At 46.4% G+C, this 12432-nt stretch overlaps 1 protein-coding gene across 1 annotated transcript in view; it reads right to left on the minus strand.

The window, feature by feature from the left end:
* Positions 1–11416, minus strand: part of LOC118832128 (dynein intermediate chain 1, axonemal-like) — a 79672-nt gene extending 68256 nt beyond the window's left edge. The window contains exon 1 of the mRNA XM_036739559.1: positions 11195–11416. Within this exon, the coding sequence (XP_036595454.1) occupies positions 11195–11416 (222 nt within the window). The remainder of the gene's footprint in view (positions 1–11194) is intronic.
* Positions 11417–12432: the final 1016 nt, after the last annotated feature.

Here is a 12432-nt window from a genome sequence, read left to right on the forward strand (position 1 = left end):
GTTCCGAGGAATGAGGGAGAACAGAGTGGAGGATAATTCTGAGGTTGAGAACCTGGGTGAGTAGAATAATGGTGGTCCCCTTCACAGAGAGAAAGAAATTCATAAGAGGGAGAGATAATTAGTCTTGTCTGGGACACATCGAGTTGGAGATGTCTTTAAAACATCTGGTTTGGAATGCCCAGAAGGGAGCTGTGGATGGGTGATGAACTCAGAAGAGAGAGTAGGGCTGGGTGTATAGATCTGGGGGCCACCTGCAGAGAGATAATAATTAAACCCAGTGGGATCCATCTAGGTATCCAAATGAGATAGTACAGAGAGAAAAGAGAACAGTAGCCCTGAACAGAGTCGGGGGCGGGGGGAAGGGACACTCACAGTTAGGGGGACTGATATGGAGGATGGAATAGCAAAGGAAACTGAAGCATGGTCAGACAAGCAGGTGACAATCTGCATTGAGAGAAATCATTTCACTCAGGAGCTTCCTATCCTAACGAAATCACAGATCCAGTGATCCGAGGACCCTATTCTTGGTTGTGAAAGAGGAGATGCGATAGCTTGACAGTATGGTAGACAGGCTTTAATGAGAGTTACTTAAGCAAGGGGAAAATTTTGATGTGTTTTAATATGGCAAGGAAGGAACGAGTCAGTAGATTGAAGGAGTCGAGAAATCAGATTATATATTAGGGGTAATCTAATATTAGAGATATTAGATCATATAGAGATAGATGGAGGATTAGAGAAATGGAAGATTGTGGGAGCATTCTGCTGGGGAAGAGAATGAGATCAAGGGTGCACATAGAGGAGTTAGCTTAGCGAGAAAGGTCACCTCTTCAACAAAAATTTGTGTCAAGGAAGCGTGAGTGGGGGAGAATGGCAAGCCCAGGCGAACAGTCTCGGTTTTCTTAGTAGAGTATGAATTAGCAGGTTCCCTCACTGAAAAAATTGGGGAAGCTGGTACCCTGGGAGGTTTGAAGAGAGAAGACAAGGTCTGGCACAGCCTCTGAGCAAAGGGAAAGAAGCAATTAGGGAGGAGTAAAGAAGGATCTTGGGTCTGAGGATCTAGTGGATATTTATCAAGGACTTCCCTGACAGGAGGGACAGAAGCAGCAAGGAAGTTCAGGGCATTGCAGAGATTAGAAGTGGGGCTGTGAAGGGGCAGACAGTAGAGATGAAGGCTTAAAGGGCTTCCTAAAACCTAGTTACTGATGCCATCATAGCCTGAGTCAGTCCTATTTTCCAAATTCCTTTAGACAATGGCCTAGAAATGGCACACAACTCAAGGGGGTTTTCCAAACAAAAGCTGGTCAGTAGACAGACTTTAAAAGTTTGAGTTGGGTTCTTGAGGTGACCCAGACCTTCAACTTTCTGGCAAAAAGAATTCCAGTGGGCAAGGTGGATAAAGGTAGGATGGTAGGGAGCTGACTTGGGGGCTCTCTATCTCCTCTGAACCTCCTTTGGCAAAGGTCAGTCATCTACAATGGATGAGGTCACCTCTGTACTTGGGCCTCCTGACTACGCATTTTGGGAGCCAGTAAAGGCCCAATCCTGTAATGCCAAGTGAAGTAGGTTAGATCCATGGATCCCAGGGGTTCAAGTCAGTCCTGAGAGTGAGTCCATAGGGAGCACAGAATACCAAACTCAGAGAAAAACGTTTCTAGCAATGACATGTTCCGCTTCCTTGCCAAAGGATCCTAGGATGTGAGTGGGAACCCGGATCAGTTTGTGCCCTTGGGGCATATTTTGAGAGAGAAAATGTCCTAAGCTGCAAAGTAAACTCAGCTCTTTAAGTGAGTAAGAGTGAATGGCACAGGTGATATTGAATGAGCTCCACCAGGGGAGGAATAGGGGTGCTCCTTCAACAGGACTCGTAAGTTTGATGTGTGGCGATCCGAAGACCAGGATCAAACAAAGACTAAGTATGTTTTCTGGATTCATTTTGGAGTCTGATTACAAATTAGTGAGGAGGAGAAGAGGCCGGTATGGAAAAATGGGAGAATCGCTCACTTCTGGCCAGAGACAGTGAGTGAATGTGGGTGATGTCATAATAGCAAATAAATAATAGATAACATTTACATGGCGCTTTAAGGTTTGCAAAGCATTTGGAATATATTCTCATTTATCCTCATCAACAACCTTGTCACTATTATTATCCCTATTTTGCAGATGGGGAAACTGGGACTGATGGAAGTTAAGGGACATACCTAAGGTCACATAGCTAGTAAATGGGAAGCAGGATTTGAACTCGGGTGTTCTAAACTCCAAAGCCAATGGTCTATCTACTACGCCACGTAGCTGCTTTTGTAGACATAAGGTGACACGGGACCTTGGCCAGTGATTTCCTTCTTTGGAATAACCTGAGAAGAAGAATATATGGCTTCCCTCCCACAGACCTTGTGTCACTGAGGAAATCATGATCATTAAACTTGGCATCGGGTGGTATTCACTTTGCCAAGAGCCCAGTGTAATGGGATGATAGCAAGAAGGGTACCCCCGTTCCAAAATGTTTCCCCTAGCTTCATTCCTTGAGCTTTGACATTTCATTAGAAATCACTGCAGTGCCCTGCACACAGTAGGCCTTCATAACTGTTTGCTGATTGAACTGGGGTCTTGGCCTTTTTTTAATCTTTCATAGGTACCCCCCTCCCATTAAAAGGCAGAGGCCATCGGGAGGGAGAACTTCATACGCTGTTATCAGCTACTAATACCACGGCAGGAATTACTTTGACAGTCAGGTGAAAGGAAAGCCAGTTCTGGAGAATGGGACCCAGATGCATGTGTGTGTTGGGATGCGCCGGGGTAGGGGGGAGAGGGAGGGGCGCACAGTAGGGACAGGCATGAGGCAGCAGGATAGGGGTACCAAAGACAAACTCTGAAGCGGAGACAACACTAGACTCTAAACGCCACAATGCAGTTAGCAGTCTCCTTTAGTAGGAGTCTGGCTCCCTGGGAAAACAGAGGGAACTTTATCTCTCAGGCACTTTCAGCCTGGACTAGCCAGCGTCCTGGGCTGGCTCCTGGGGGAAAGCCAAGTAAACTTGTTATGTCTTCTCCATGTCGGATTTCTCCTCCTTGGTGATCTGTCATTCGATGCTCTCTACCAGATTTGGAAAACGAGAAGCTAATGGGATACACACAGACTGTGGAATCAAGGGAGGGATGATGAATGATCACAGGCCTTCCCAGCCAGGCTTCCTTTGCTATGATGTGACTAGCTTTGGCAGCGGTGTGTAGTACGCTACAGCACCAGAGTCAGAGTGCTTGGGTTCCAGCCCTGTGACTCTGGGATGGTCACTTGGGACCTCTTTGGGGCCCAGTCATGAAAGGAGAGGGTTGAGTTTGGGGATCTGTAAGGCCCTTTTCAGCTTTAAATATATTCTGTAGGCCTGTGTCTGTCCCCCTGGCCCACTGTCTTAGGATGCTGGCACTGGTCCTCCTCCCAAACTGCCCAGCCCTAAGGTCATACGTGACAGGCCCTGTCTGTTCTCCGTTCCTCCTGCCCATGCCTTTCTGGGGCAGAGCCAACAGGCTTGGGAATAGGGCCTGCAGGATGACTCTCACCTCAGGGCCTATTTGTTCCAGAGCTTCTTTTTGCCCAGGGTCTTTAAGGCATTTGTAGCTCGCATCCAGCTCCTAGGAGAGCTCCAGGCAACCAGTCAGGGGCTAGGAGGGGAGTGGATGACCTCAGGGGTCCTGGTTGCAGTCTGGACCTTGGTTGGTTGGTTGTTCTCTATCTCTATAGCAAGGGTACGGCTGGCTGGGGTGGGGGTGGGGAATAGGAGGTGATGTGTTGCTTCATATAGCTGGAAGGCAATTTGCTCATTTCCCTTAATTAAAAAGGGCACCTTTGTTTTGTGGCTATGCCAGACCCGGGTCTCTCAACAGTCTCCTCTTCTGGATCTTGTTCAGGAGTCACAAAATCAGGCAGAAAAAACTCCATAGGGCTCAAGCCGAGAAACTCCCTCTATCAATGCAACTGGGCACCTCTGTCTGCAAGTGAGTTTTCAGAAGTTACCTAGAGCACTGAGAGGTTAATTGACTCCCTCAGAGCCACAGAGCCAGTAAGTGTCAGAAGCAGGACTTGAACCAGGTTCTTTCCAGCTTTGTTGGTTTTTTCTGTTTCCTTTTTGGAGGGGGGAAGGCAGGGCAATTGGGGTTAAGTGACTTGCCCAAGGTCACACAGCTGGTAAATGTGTCAAGTGCCTGAGACTGGATTTGAACTCAGGTCCTCCTGACTCTAGAGCCATCTTTCTAGCTTTGAAGAGAGCCTTCTACCCATTAGGCCATGCTGGCTTAGTGGTTAGCTCAAACCAGAGTGTGCATAAACTTGGGGCAAGAAGCTCGGAATCTCAGGATCACGGAATCTCAGGGTCTGAAGAGACATCAGTAGCTGTACACATAGTCCAACCCATAGGCCCAAAAATGGAGACTTTGTTGGAAGACCTTCATGAGGAAGAACCCTGCGGCCTCCGAAGGCTGTCCACTCTGCTTTGGGATGGCTCTAGCTATAAAGCAATAAGGAGGTTTTCCCTGCTATCAAATCTAAAACTGCTTCATGGCACCTCCCACCCACCACTCCTGCAGGTAGTTCCTGGGGCTGGGGTGCTGGGGAACTTGTGAGTGACCTATGAGAATTGGAGACCCCAGACTGAGTTCTAGCTTCTTGGTTGCTCCGGAGGCAGTGGGATCTAATGAGATAAATGTTGGGAGGGAGTCAAGAGAAACAGGTTCTGTTTCCAACTCTGACACATACTAGCTTTGTGACCCTGGGAAAATCAGAGCTTTCATCCTTAATTTCCCCATCTGTAAAATGAGCACAAGAATAGACTCTATCTCACCAAGTTGTTGTGAGAATTTAATGAGCTAACATGTCTAAAGAGCTTTGCAAACTTTAAAGCGCTAGAAATGCTGGGCATCATTGTTTTCATTCAGTCAAAGAAGATTGGAGTTGAAAAGGTCCTTAGAAAACAACCCACTTCCATTTGCTACCCCATGCAAGAATCACCACCCTAATATGCCTCAGACGATGGTGAGCTCATTGCTTTGCCCAGAGGGGTTAGGTCATTAATTCTCTCTTCCAGTCTCATTTTCCCCATCTGTAAAATGGATACAGAGTTCTATTTACCCTACCTACCTCACAGGCTATTTTGAATATCTAGTGAGATCATGAATGTACTTTGAAAAGTAAATTCAAGCACCAGGGCTGTGAGATACCTGGGAGACACAACTTCCCAGTTCATCCCACGACTGTTTGATGTAACTGAGTTATCATACAATCTCTCCCTGCCTGTGGGAAAGAGCAATGACTCCCCAACCAGGAAAACTCCCACTCACCTTCTCCTTGGCCTACCAATCCTTCAAGGCCTGGCTTGAGTCTCACAAGCCTCAGGAAGGCTGACTATTGTGTGTCTTTTTTCTCCATTGAGACTGTGAAGGCCCCCAAGGTTAGGGACCCTGGCTTCTCCCTGGCATCCCTAAAGTCCTGCCCAGCACAGGGATCGGTACACCAAGAGACCGAATGCAGACAGGGAGTTGGATTGAATGAAGGGCAAGACAATACCTCACACCCTTCTTGCTTCTACCTTCTTAGTACCTGAGAAAGGTCAGAAACTGGAAACGGTTTAGAGCAAAGCCCTGAGCTTTCTGCCCCACCTTGTGGGCCTGGTATAGCAGAGATGCTCTCAAACCACAGGAAGCCAAGGTAAGCCCCAGGGAGTAAACTCATAGTAGAGAAAAATGGGGCCAAAAAGGCCGATAGGATGTCAGGTTCCGTCCTGTCAGTCTGTTCTCAGCATGGCTGGAGGCAGGGGCTTTGACTTCTAAGATTCTGCACCTTCACAGAAAGGAGAGGGAGAGATTGAGGCCGAGAGGGAAAAATGAAGGCACGAAGGAAAGCTGGAAGTCAGGCCATTCCTCTCCCATTTGTATGGGATTGAATGACTGTTGTCTAACTTCCCGTGGTCCACACTGTGGGATAAGTGAGCAGAGAGCATGAAGGAAGGCTCATTAATGCCACGGATCTCCCAGGGGGTCCCTTAGGATTCAGTGAGGAAAATGAGATGAGGCCGTGTGGAACCTCTTCATTAGCCATAGCTACCTTGGGTCCAATTTTGCCATATCAAAGGGACAGTCCTAAATTCTACACCAATTAAATGCCCTTGCCGCTATAAGGGCCTAAGATGAAAAACTCTGGGCTGCTGGGATGGACCTTGGAAAGGGTCTCTGGGAGGGTCAGCTCTGTAGGTCTCCAGGGCAAGAGCTCCCCAACCCAGCAGCACATGTCAGTAATGACAACATTCTCATTCAACAAACCACCCCAGATCTGGGGAGTGCTTTTGATTCTCCCAGCATTCCTTGGGAGGACAGTCGAATAGGTGGGATCATAGGAGCTTAGAATGGAGAGTGCGAAGGGGCATGAGAGGCCAGAGAGGCCACTAGAGACCTCTCTGGCTTCCTTTAAGTCCCAAGTACAGGGAGCATTCCCCAACTCCTCTTAATTCTGGTGCTTCCCTATGTTAATCATCTCCTATACATAGCTTGCTTTGTATTTATTTGTTTGCATGTTGTCTTGCTCATTAGATTGTAAGCTCCTGGAGGGCAGGGATTATGCCTTGCTCTTTTTGTATCCCCAGTGCGTGGTACAGTACCTGGCACACAGTAAGTGCTTAATAAATGTTTACTGCTTGATCATCAATACCAGGGTCCTTTCTACAGTATTTCTGGCAGGTGGGCTTTCTGCTTCACCATCTCTTGTATCAGGGAGCTCGTAATTCACAAGGCAGCTCCTTCCATCACTGGGCAGCTCTAATTATTATCCAGTAAGTTTAATCCATCTTCTAGAGAAGAGTGCTTCAGAAATTTGAAGATGACCGATCGTGTCCTTCCTATTCCTACCCTATCCAAATCCCTCTCCTCTCTTTGAGGCTAAACATTTCTAATTCTATTAACTCAGTCTTAGAGGACAGAGTTTGAAAATGCTTTTTAAAGCCCTAATAATATATAGCTAACATTTACATAGCACATGAAAGTTTGCAAAGCACTTTACCTATATCATCTCATTTTATCCTCCACTGGCCTGGCCCCTTTCCTCTGGACATGCTTTATGTAGTGGAAAGAGGCATACATTTGGGGTCAGAAGGACCTGGGGATCTAACCCTAAATCATTAGCTATATGACCTTAGGCAAGTCACTTAACTCCTCAGTTACCACCTCTGCAAAATGGGGGTAATACTATTAATATCCCCTAACTCGCAGAATTGATGTGAGGAAAATGCTTTGTGAAGCATAATATTTAAGAGCTAACATTTATGCAGTGCTTTAAGGTTTGCCAAGAGCTTCACACATATTCTCTCATTTTAGCCTTGTGGCAATCCTGGGAGGCAGGTACTATTATTATTATTATTATTAATCATTCCCATTTTACAGATGAGGAAACTGAGGCACAAGTGACTTGCCTTGCCCAGGGTCATGCAGCTGGCAAACATCTGAGGCTGGATTTGAACAGGTCTGGCACTCTCTCTGCTACTACATCACCTAGTGAACCAAATAGGAGCAAGAACCGCCGTTCAATAAGTAGGAGCTCCAATGAGTCTGTGACCACACTGGGCCACCTAAAGGCTGACTGAAGCCTCTTCCCAGCCGAGCCAGCCTGAGAGCAGGGCCTTCACAACCCACTGCCAAGGGGGCAGGAGTCTGCAGTGTTAGGTGAGAGACAGCTTGCTGCAGTCCAGAGACCTGGGTTTGAATTCTGCCTCAGCTGATCAATGGCTCCTTAGTGACCCTTAATTTCCTCATTCATAAAATTAATTACGTTTGCACTTTCTACCTCTGAGGGTTGTTGTGAGGAAAGCACCTTATAAGCCTTAAGTTGTTTTGCCGATTAGCCGATTACTCCTCATGACCCCATTTGGGATTTTCTTGGCAAAGATACTAGAGTAGTTTGCCATTCCCTTCTCCAGCTCATTCTGTGGAAGTGGAAACTGAGGCAAACAGGGTTAAGCGACTTGCCCAGGGTCACGCAGTTAGTAAGTGTCTGGGTTTAGATTTGAACTCAGGTCCTCCTGACTCCGGGGCCAGTACTCTATCTATTGTGCCACCCAGCTGCCCTTTGTGAGCCCTAAAGTGCTATATAAATACAGATTATTTTAAAAATTACTAGATAAGGGGTGGCTAGGTGGCATATTGAGTAGAGTGCTGGCGCTGCAGTCAGGAGTACCTGAGTTCAAATCCGACCTCAGACACTTGACACACTGTGTGACCTTGGGCAAGTCACTTAACCCCAATTGCCCTGCCTTCCCCCCTACATAAAAAACACCCCCCCAAAAAAATTACTAGACAAGAGATGGAGAATCTGGACACAGAAAAAATAAAAAACCCTTTGGGAATGGGGAGGGGAGGTATCCCTGCTACTTCCATACTGGCCAAAAGCCTAGTTAGATGGAATAAGCATTCACCAGAGAGAAAAAGAGCCCAACTTTGTTATCCGAGCTTCCTTAAAACCCCAGGGTTCTTCTCTTCTCCTGCTGAGGTCATTCCCCCTCAATGATTTCCCCACCTCTCTCAGACCCACAGAGGTCATGCCCAGACTCATCCCCTGGTCTGCCTCTTGGTTCAAAGCTGCCTGAAGACACATACACACACACACACACACACACACACACACACACACACACACATGGAAAATCGAAGTATAACTGATAGACCTCTGCTTTGAAAGGCTCACTGGTTCCCAAGTCTTTTGCTCACAGTTGGACCAGGAGTCGGGAGTCCTGGGTCCTATTCCTTTCTCAGGTACTTACTGATCACCTATTTTATTCTATTCCTGTAGGATATAGAACTAAAAAGGACTGCAGAGACCTCTTGGTTCATGCCTTTCATTTCTAGATAAAGAAACTGAGGTCCAGAGAGGTGAGAAATTTGTCCAAAGTTGGCAGAGCTGGATTTAAACTGGGTTCTCTGACTCCGAATCCAGTGCTCTAAGCTTGGGCTGAAGGAGTACCTGGCAGGCTGAACTCCATTAAGTAAGCAAAATGTTTTAGAGGGGCTATTTTACGAGAACTATCAAAAACATGGACTATCAGAGGAAATTTGTAGCTTAGCATAAACATACAAATGACTCAAATAATGAAAACAGCCCTAGTAGTAATCCTAAAAATCTCACGAGGAGTAAACCACAGAGCCAATATTCAAAGCCAGGTCCCTGATTCCAAATTTAGTGTTCTTTCCAAGGCATCAGACTCTTTCCTTTCTTCCCCCTTAGTCCATCCCCTTCCCTCCTCTTCCCTTTCATTTCCCATAGTTTCTTGTCCAATAAGGACAGTCCTTGGAAGGAGCAAGGGTGACCAAGTTTTAGAAACCCTATTCCTCCTTCTATCCCATAACAGGAACACCCACTGCCCTCTGCTTCTTTGGCCACCCCTGAGAAAGAAAAGGCCCAGCTGGAGTACCTCAAGGGCCTGGGCAAAATGAAGAAAAACTGCATTTGCTATTGGAAAGTATTCCTTATGATGTAAGTCACTAGATAAGGTTAATTTAGCTAATGTTTCTCTAAAGGTTTTGCATGAGGGGTTATGCTAAGATATTAAATTCTTTTCAGTTTGATGACCATGAGATGATGAAATATTACTCCATGAGATATGTGTAAGGGAGGAAGGATGTGATTTCCCTGACCCAACTTAGTTGATACAGTCACAAAATATAGTCACACAGATGAGGTAATGAGGTGTTAACACCTTTATGAGGTGCAAACACCTCTCTGATTGAGGCAGAGAAGGGAATAAAGAGATTGAGCAAACAAATTAGCCACTCCTGTGGGTGTTTTAAATAACTAAACCCTGAATGGTTCCAATCCAGAATGAGCTTATGGAATAAGACCTAGGGGGAAGGGGAGTTGGGAAGAAAGGAGATTTCTTTACCCTCTGCCCTTCACCAGTCATGATATCTAGCAGCTACTTGCCCAGAGAAAGATAACCCAGCCAGCAGTTTGAAAGTTTATGGTTTGAGAGAATTCAAAGCACATTTAAAGAAGGAGACACACACACACTCCTGACAAACATAGATACAGAAAGGCAATCACTTGAGGGAAGGAGCAGTCTTGAGGAATGGGACCCCTGGCAGCAGAGAAGAGAGCTGGATGTGGACTTAGGAGAGAGAGATAGCCCTGGAAACTGTGAGTTGAATTATGGCGTAGAGCACCTCCTGGGAGGCCAGATGAGCAACCCACGTAGCAGAGACACCAACAGGAACAGCGGGAGGATTCTAGACAGATTTCTAGGTCCTGCAGCACCAAGAGTTGAGAGGTGCCTTTGCTATATGTGTATCCTACATATGTGGCTCAGTACCATTAAACTCTAAATTTGATCTCACTTTCCCCATAAACACTGAATGTGCACACAGGAGAGTCACTTCCGATTTTGGAGGGGGACATTTTGTAGTGTTTCTCCCCCCGCCGCCACCATCTTAACAAATCCTTTTGCTAAAAGCTAACTGTGTCTATTGGCTTGATGCATATTGGTGAGGTTCAGGAGTTACAGTTTTGGCAGCAGCCACATATAGGTTACCCTTGCACCCAAAGTGGCAAGCTACCCTTTGGAAACTAAACCCCAAGTATGGGTATAATTAAGGGAGTATCCTAGCTGGGAAGTACTATATATACAACTCTTGACCTAGACCAGCTAGTTTTGAGGGAGCCATGAATGAACCTGCTTTTTCTACCTGTCATTCCTGACAAAAGAGCCCAGGCCTAGGCCAAAAAAAACCCCAGCTGGACACAGCTCAGGGATCACCTCATTAGGGTCCTGAAGAAACCTCCTGACTTTGTTCCAAGAGAATCAAGAGAAAATCCACAAAGGATGCTGAGGTCATTAGCTCACATTGAAGAATGGGAAAATTGTCCAGTTCCTCTGGATAGAAGTCATTAAACCCAAATGGAGAGGAAGGAATATTCTGCAATGAATTTTATCAACACGGTCAGCCGCTGTGCTGCCATTACGACCCAGAAGATGTCTCCCAGATAATTCCCTTGAGTCCCTTCTCAGTGGCTCATCTATGGGCTGGGGGAAAAGTGAGACATCTCCAAAGATAGGATCTGGCCCCAGGTGTGCCAGGTCTTCCCCAAGGTCAAGTCTACATGTTTGCCTGATCCTCACCTTCATGCCCACTCCCTCTAGCTGTCCTTCTACCTACCTCCATGAACACTTACCTGCCACACAGGTTCAGAGTGCCTTCCTGACTTGGACGAGCTCTTGTAGGATGGCTGTGAGTTAGGCTTCTTCAGATTGTAGATAGCCACGTTGCCATCATAATAGCCCACGACCACCAGGTAGGGGTGCATGCTGTGCATGTCAAGGCACATGATGCCACACTCGGTGCTGAAGATATACTCCGGGAAGCTGGGGTTTTTCAGGGTGTACAAGAGCAGCATGCCTCGGTTTTGCTTCATGAAGTCATCTGGGTCAAGAAACCAGGATTTATGAACTAATGGGAGGAGGGAGTTACTATAGACAGAGGGAGTTACAGTGGGACAGAGAGAACTAGACTGTGGGTCAGGAGACCTGAGATCTAGTCTTGCTTTTGCCAACCCTTCAGGTCTGTCCTTAAGCAAATCATTTGACCTTTCCTTAGGCCACAGCTTACCCAGCTGTCAAAAGGAGATGCGCTTCCCCTGCCTATCTCACAGGGCTTGAATAGGATATTGGAAATGAAAATGCCCTGAGGAGTTAAAGATGCCCACCATCAACTAGGTGGTACAAGGGATAGAGTGCTAGGCTTGGAGTCAGGAAGACCTGAGTTCAAATCCTGCCTCAGACACTTACTAGCTACATGACTCTGGGCAAGTCACTTAACCTTGTTTGCCTCAGTTTCCTCATCTGTAAAATGAGCTGGAGAAGGAAATGGCAAACCCCTCTAGTATCTCTGTCAAGAAAACCCCACTAGGGTCACAAAGAGTCAGACACCACTGAAATAACTGAATAGCAGTAACAACTCCTACTACCTAGGAGAGTTAGTTATTGATGCTGGTGGGGGAGGGATCAGGCATATTGAAGGCTCATCTTTAACACGCCCACCCCCAGCCCCCCAGCCACTACACAGAGACTGCCAGACACAGAACTCTGAGTCTGGAGAAACTGTGAGTGTACCTGTTTGTGCATGTGTGTGTGTAGGAGGCTATATTCTTATGCTTTTGGAAAATAAGAGCAGATTGTATGATTTATGCACCTGTAGGTTAGCACTGACCTACTAATCCTGCAGGCTCAGTGGCCTGTGGCTTTAAATTAATTTGGGGATGGTAATACTCATTCCCATTTTTCATTTGTTTGGTACATTTACTATTATATTTAAAAAAACCCCACTAGAGAAAATATTTCTTTCAGACCAAGACTCTGTCTGTAATTGTGTTTCCTCTTCTTCTAAGTCCTCGGTGCTCTAAAGATATACCCA

Source organism: Trichosurus vulpecula, chromosome 9 (assembly GCF_011100635.1).
Source record: "Trichosurus vulpecula isolate mTriVul1 chromosome 9, mTriVul1.pri, whole genome shotgun sequence".
Lineage (NCBI taxonomy): Eukaryota > Metazoa > Chordata > Mammalia > Diprotodontia > Phalangeridae > Trichosurus > Trichosurus vulpecula.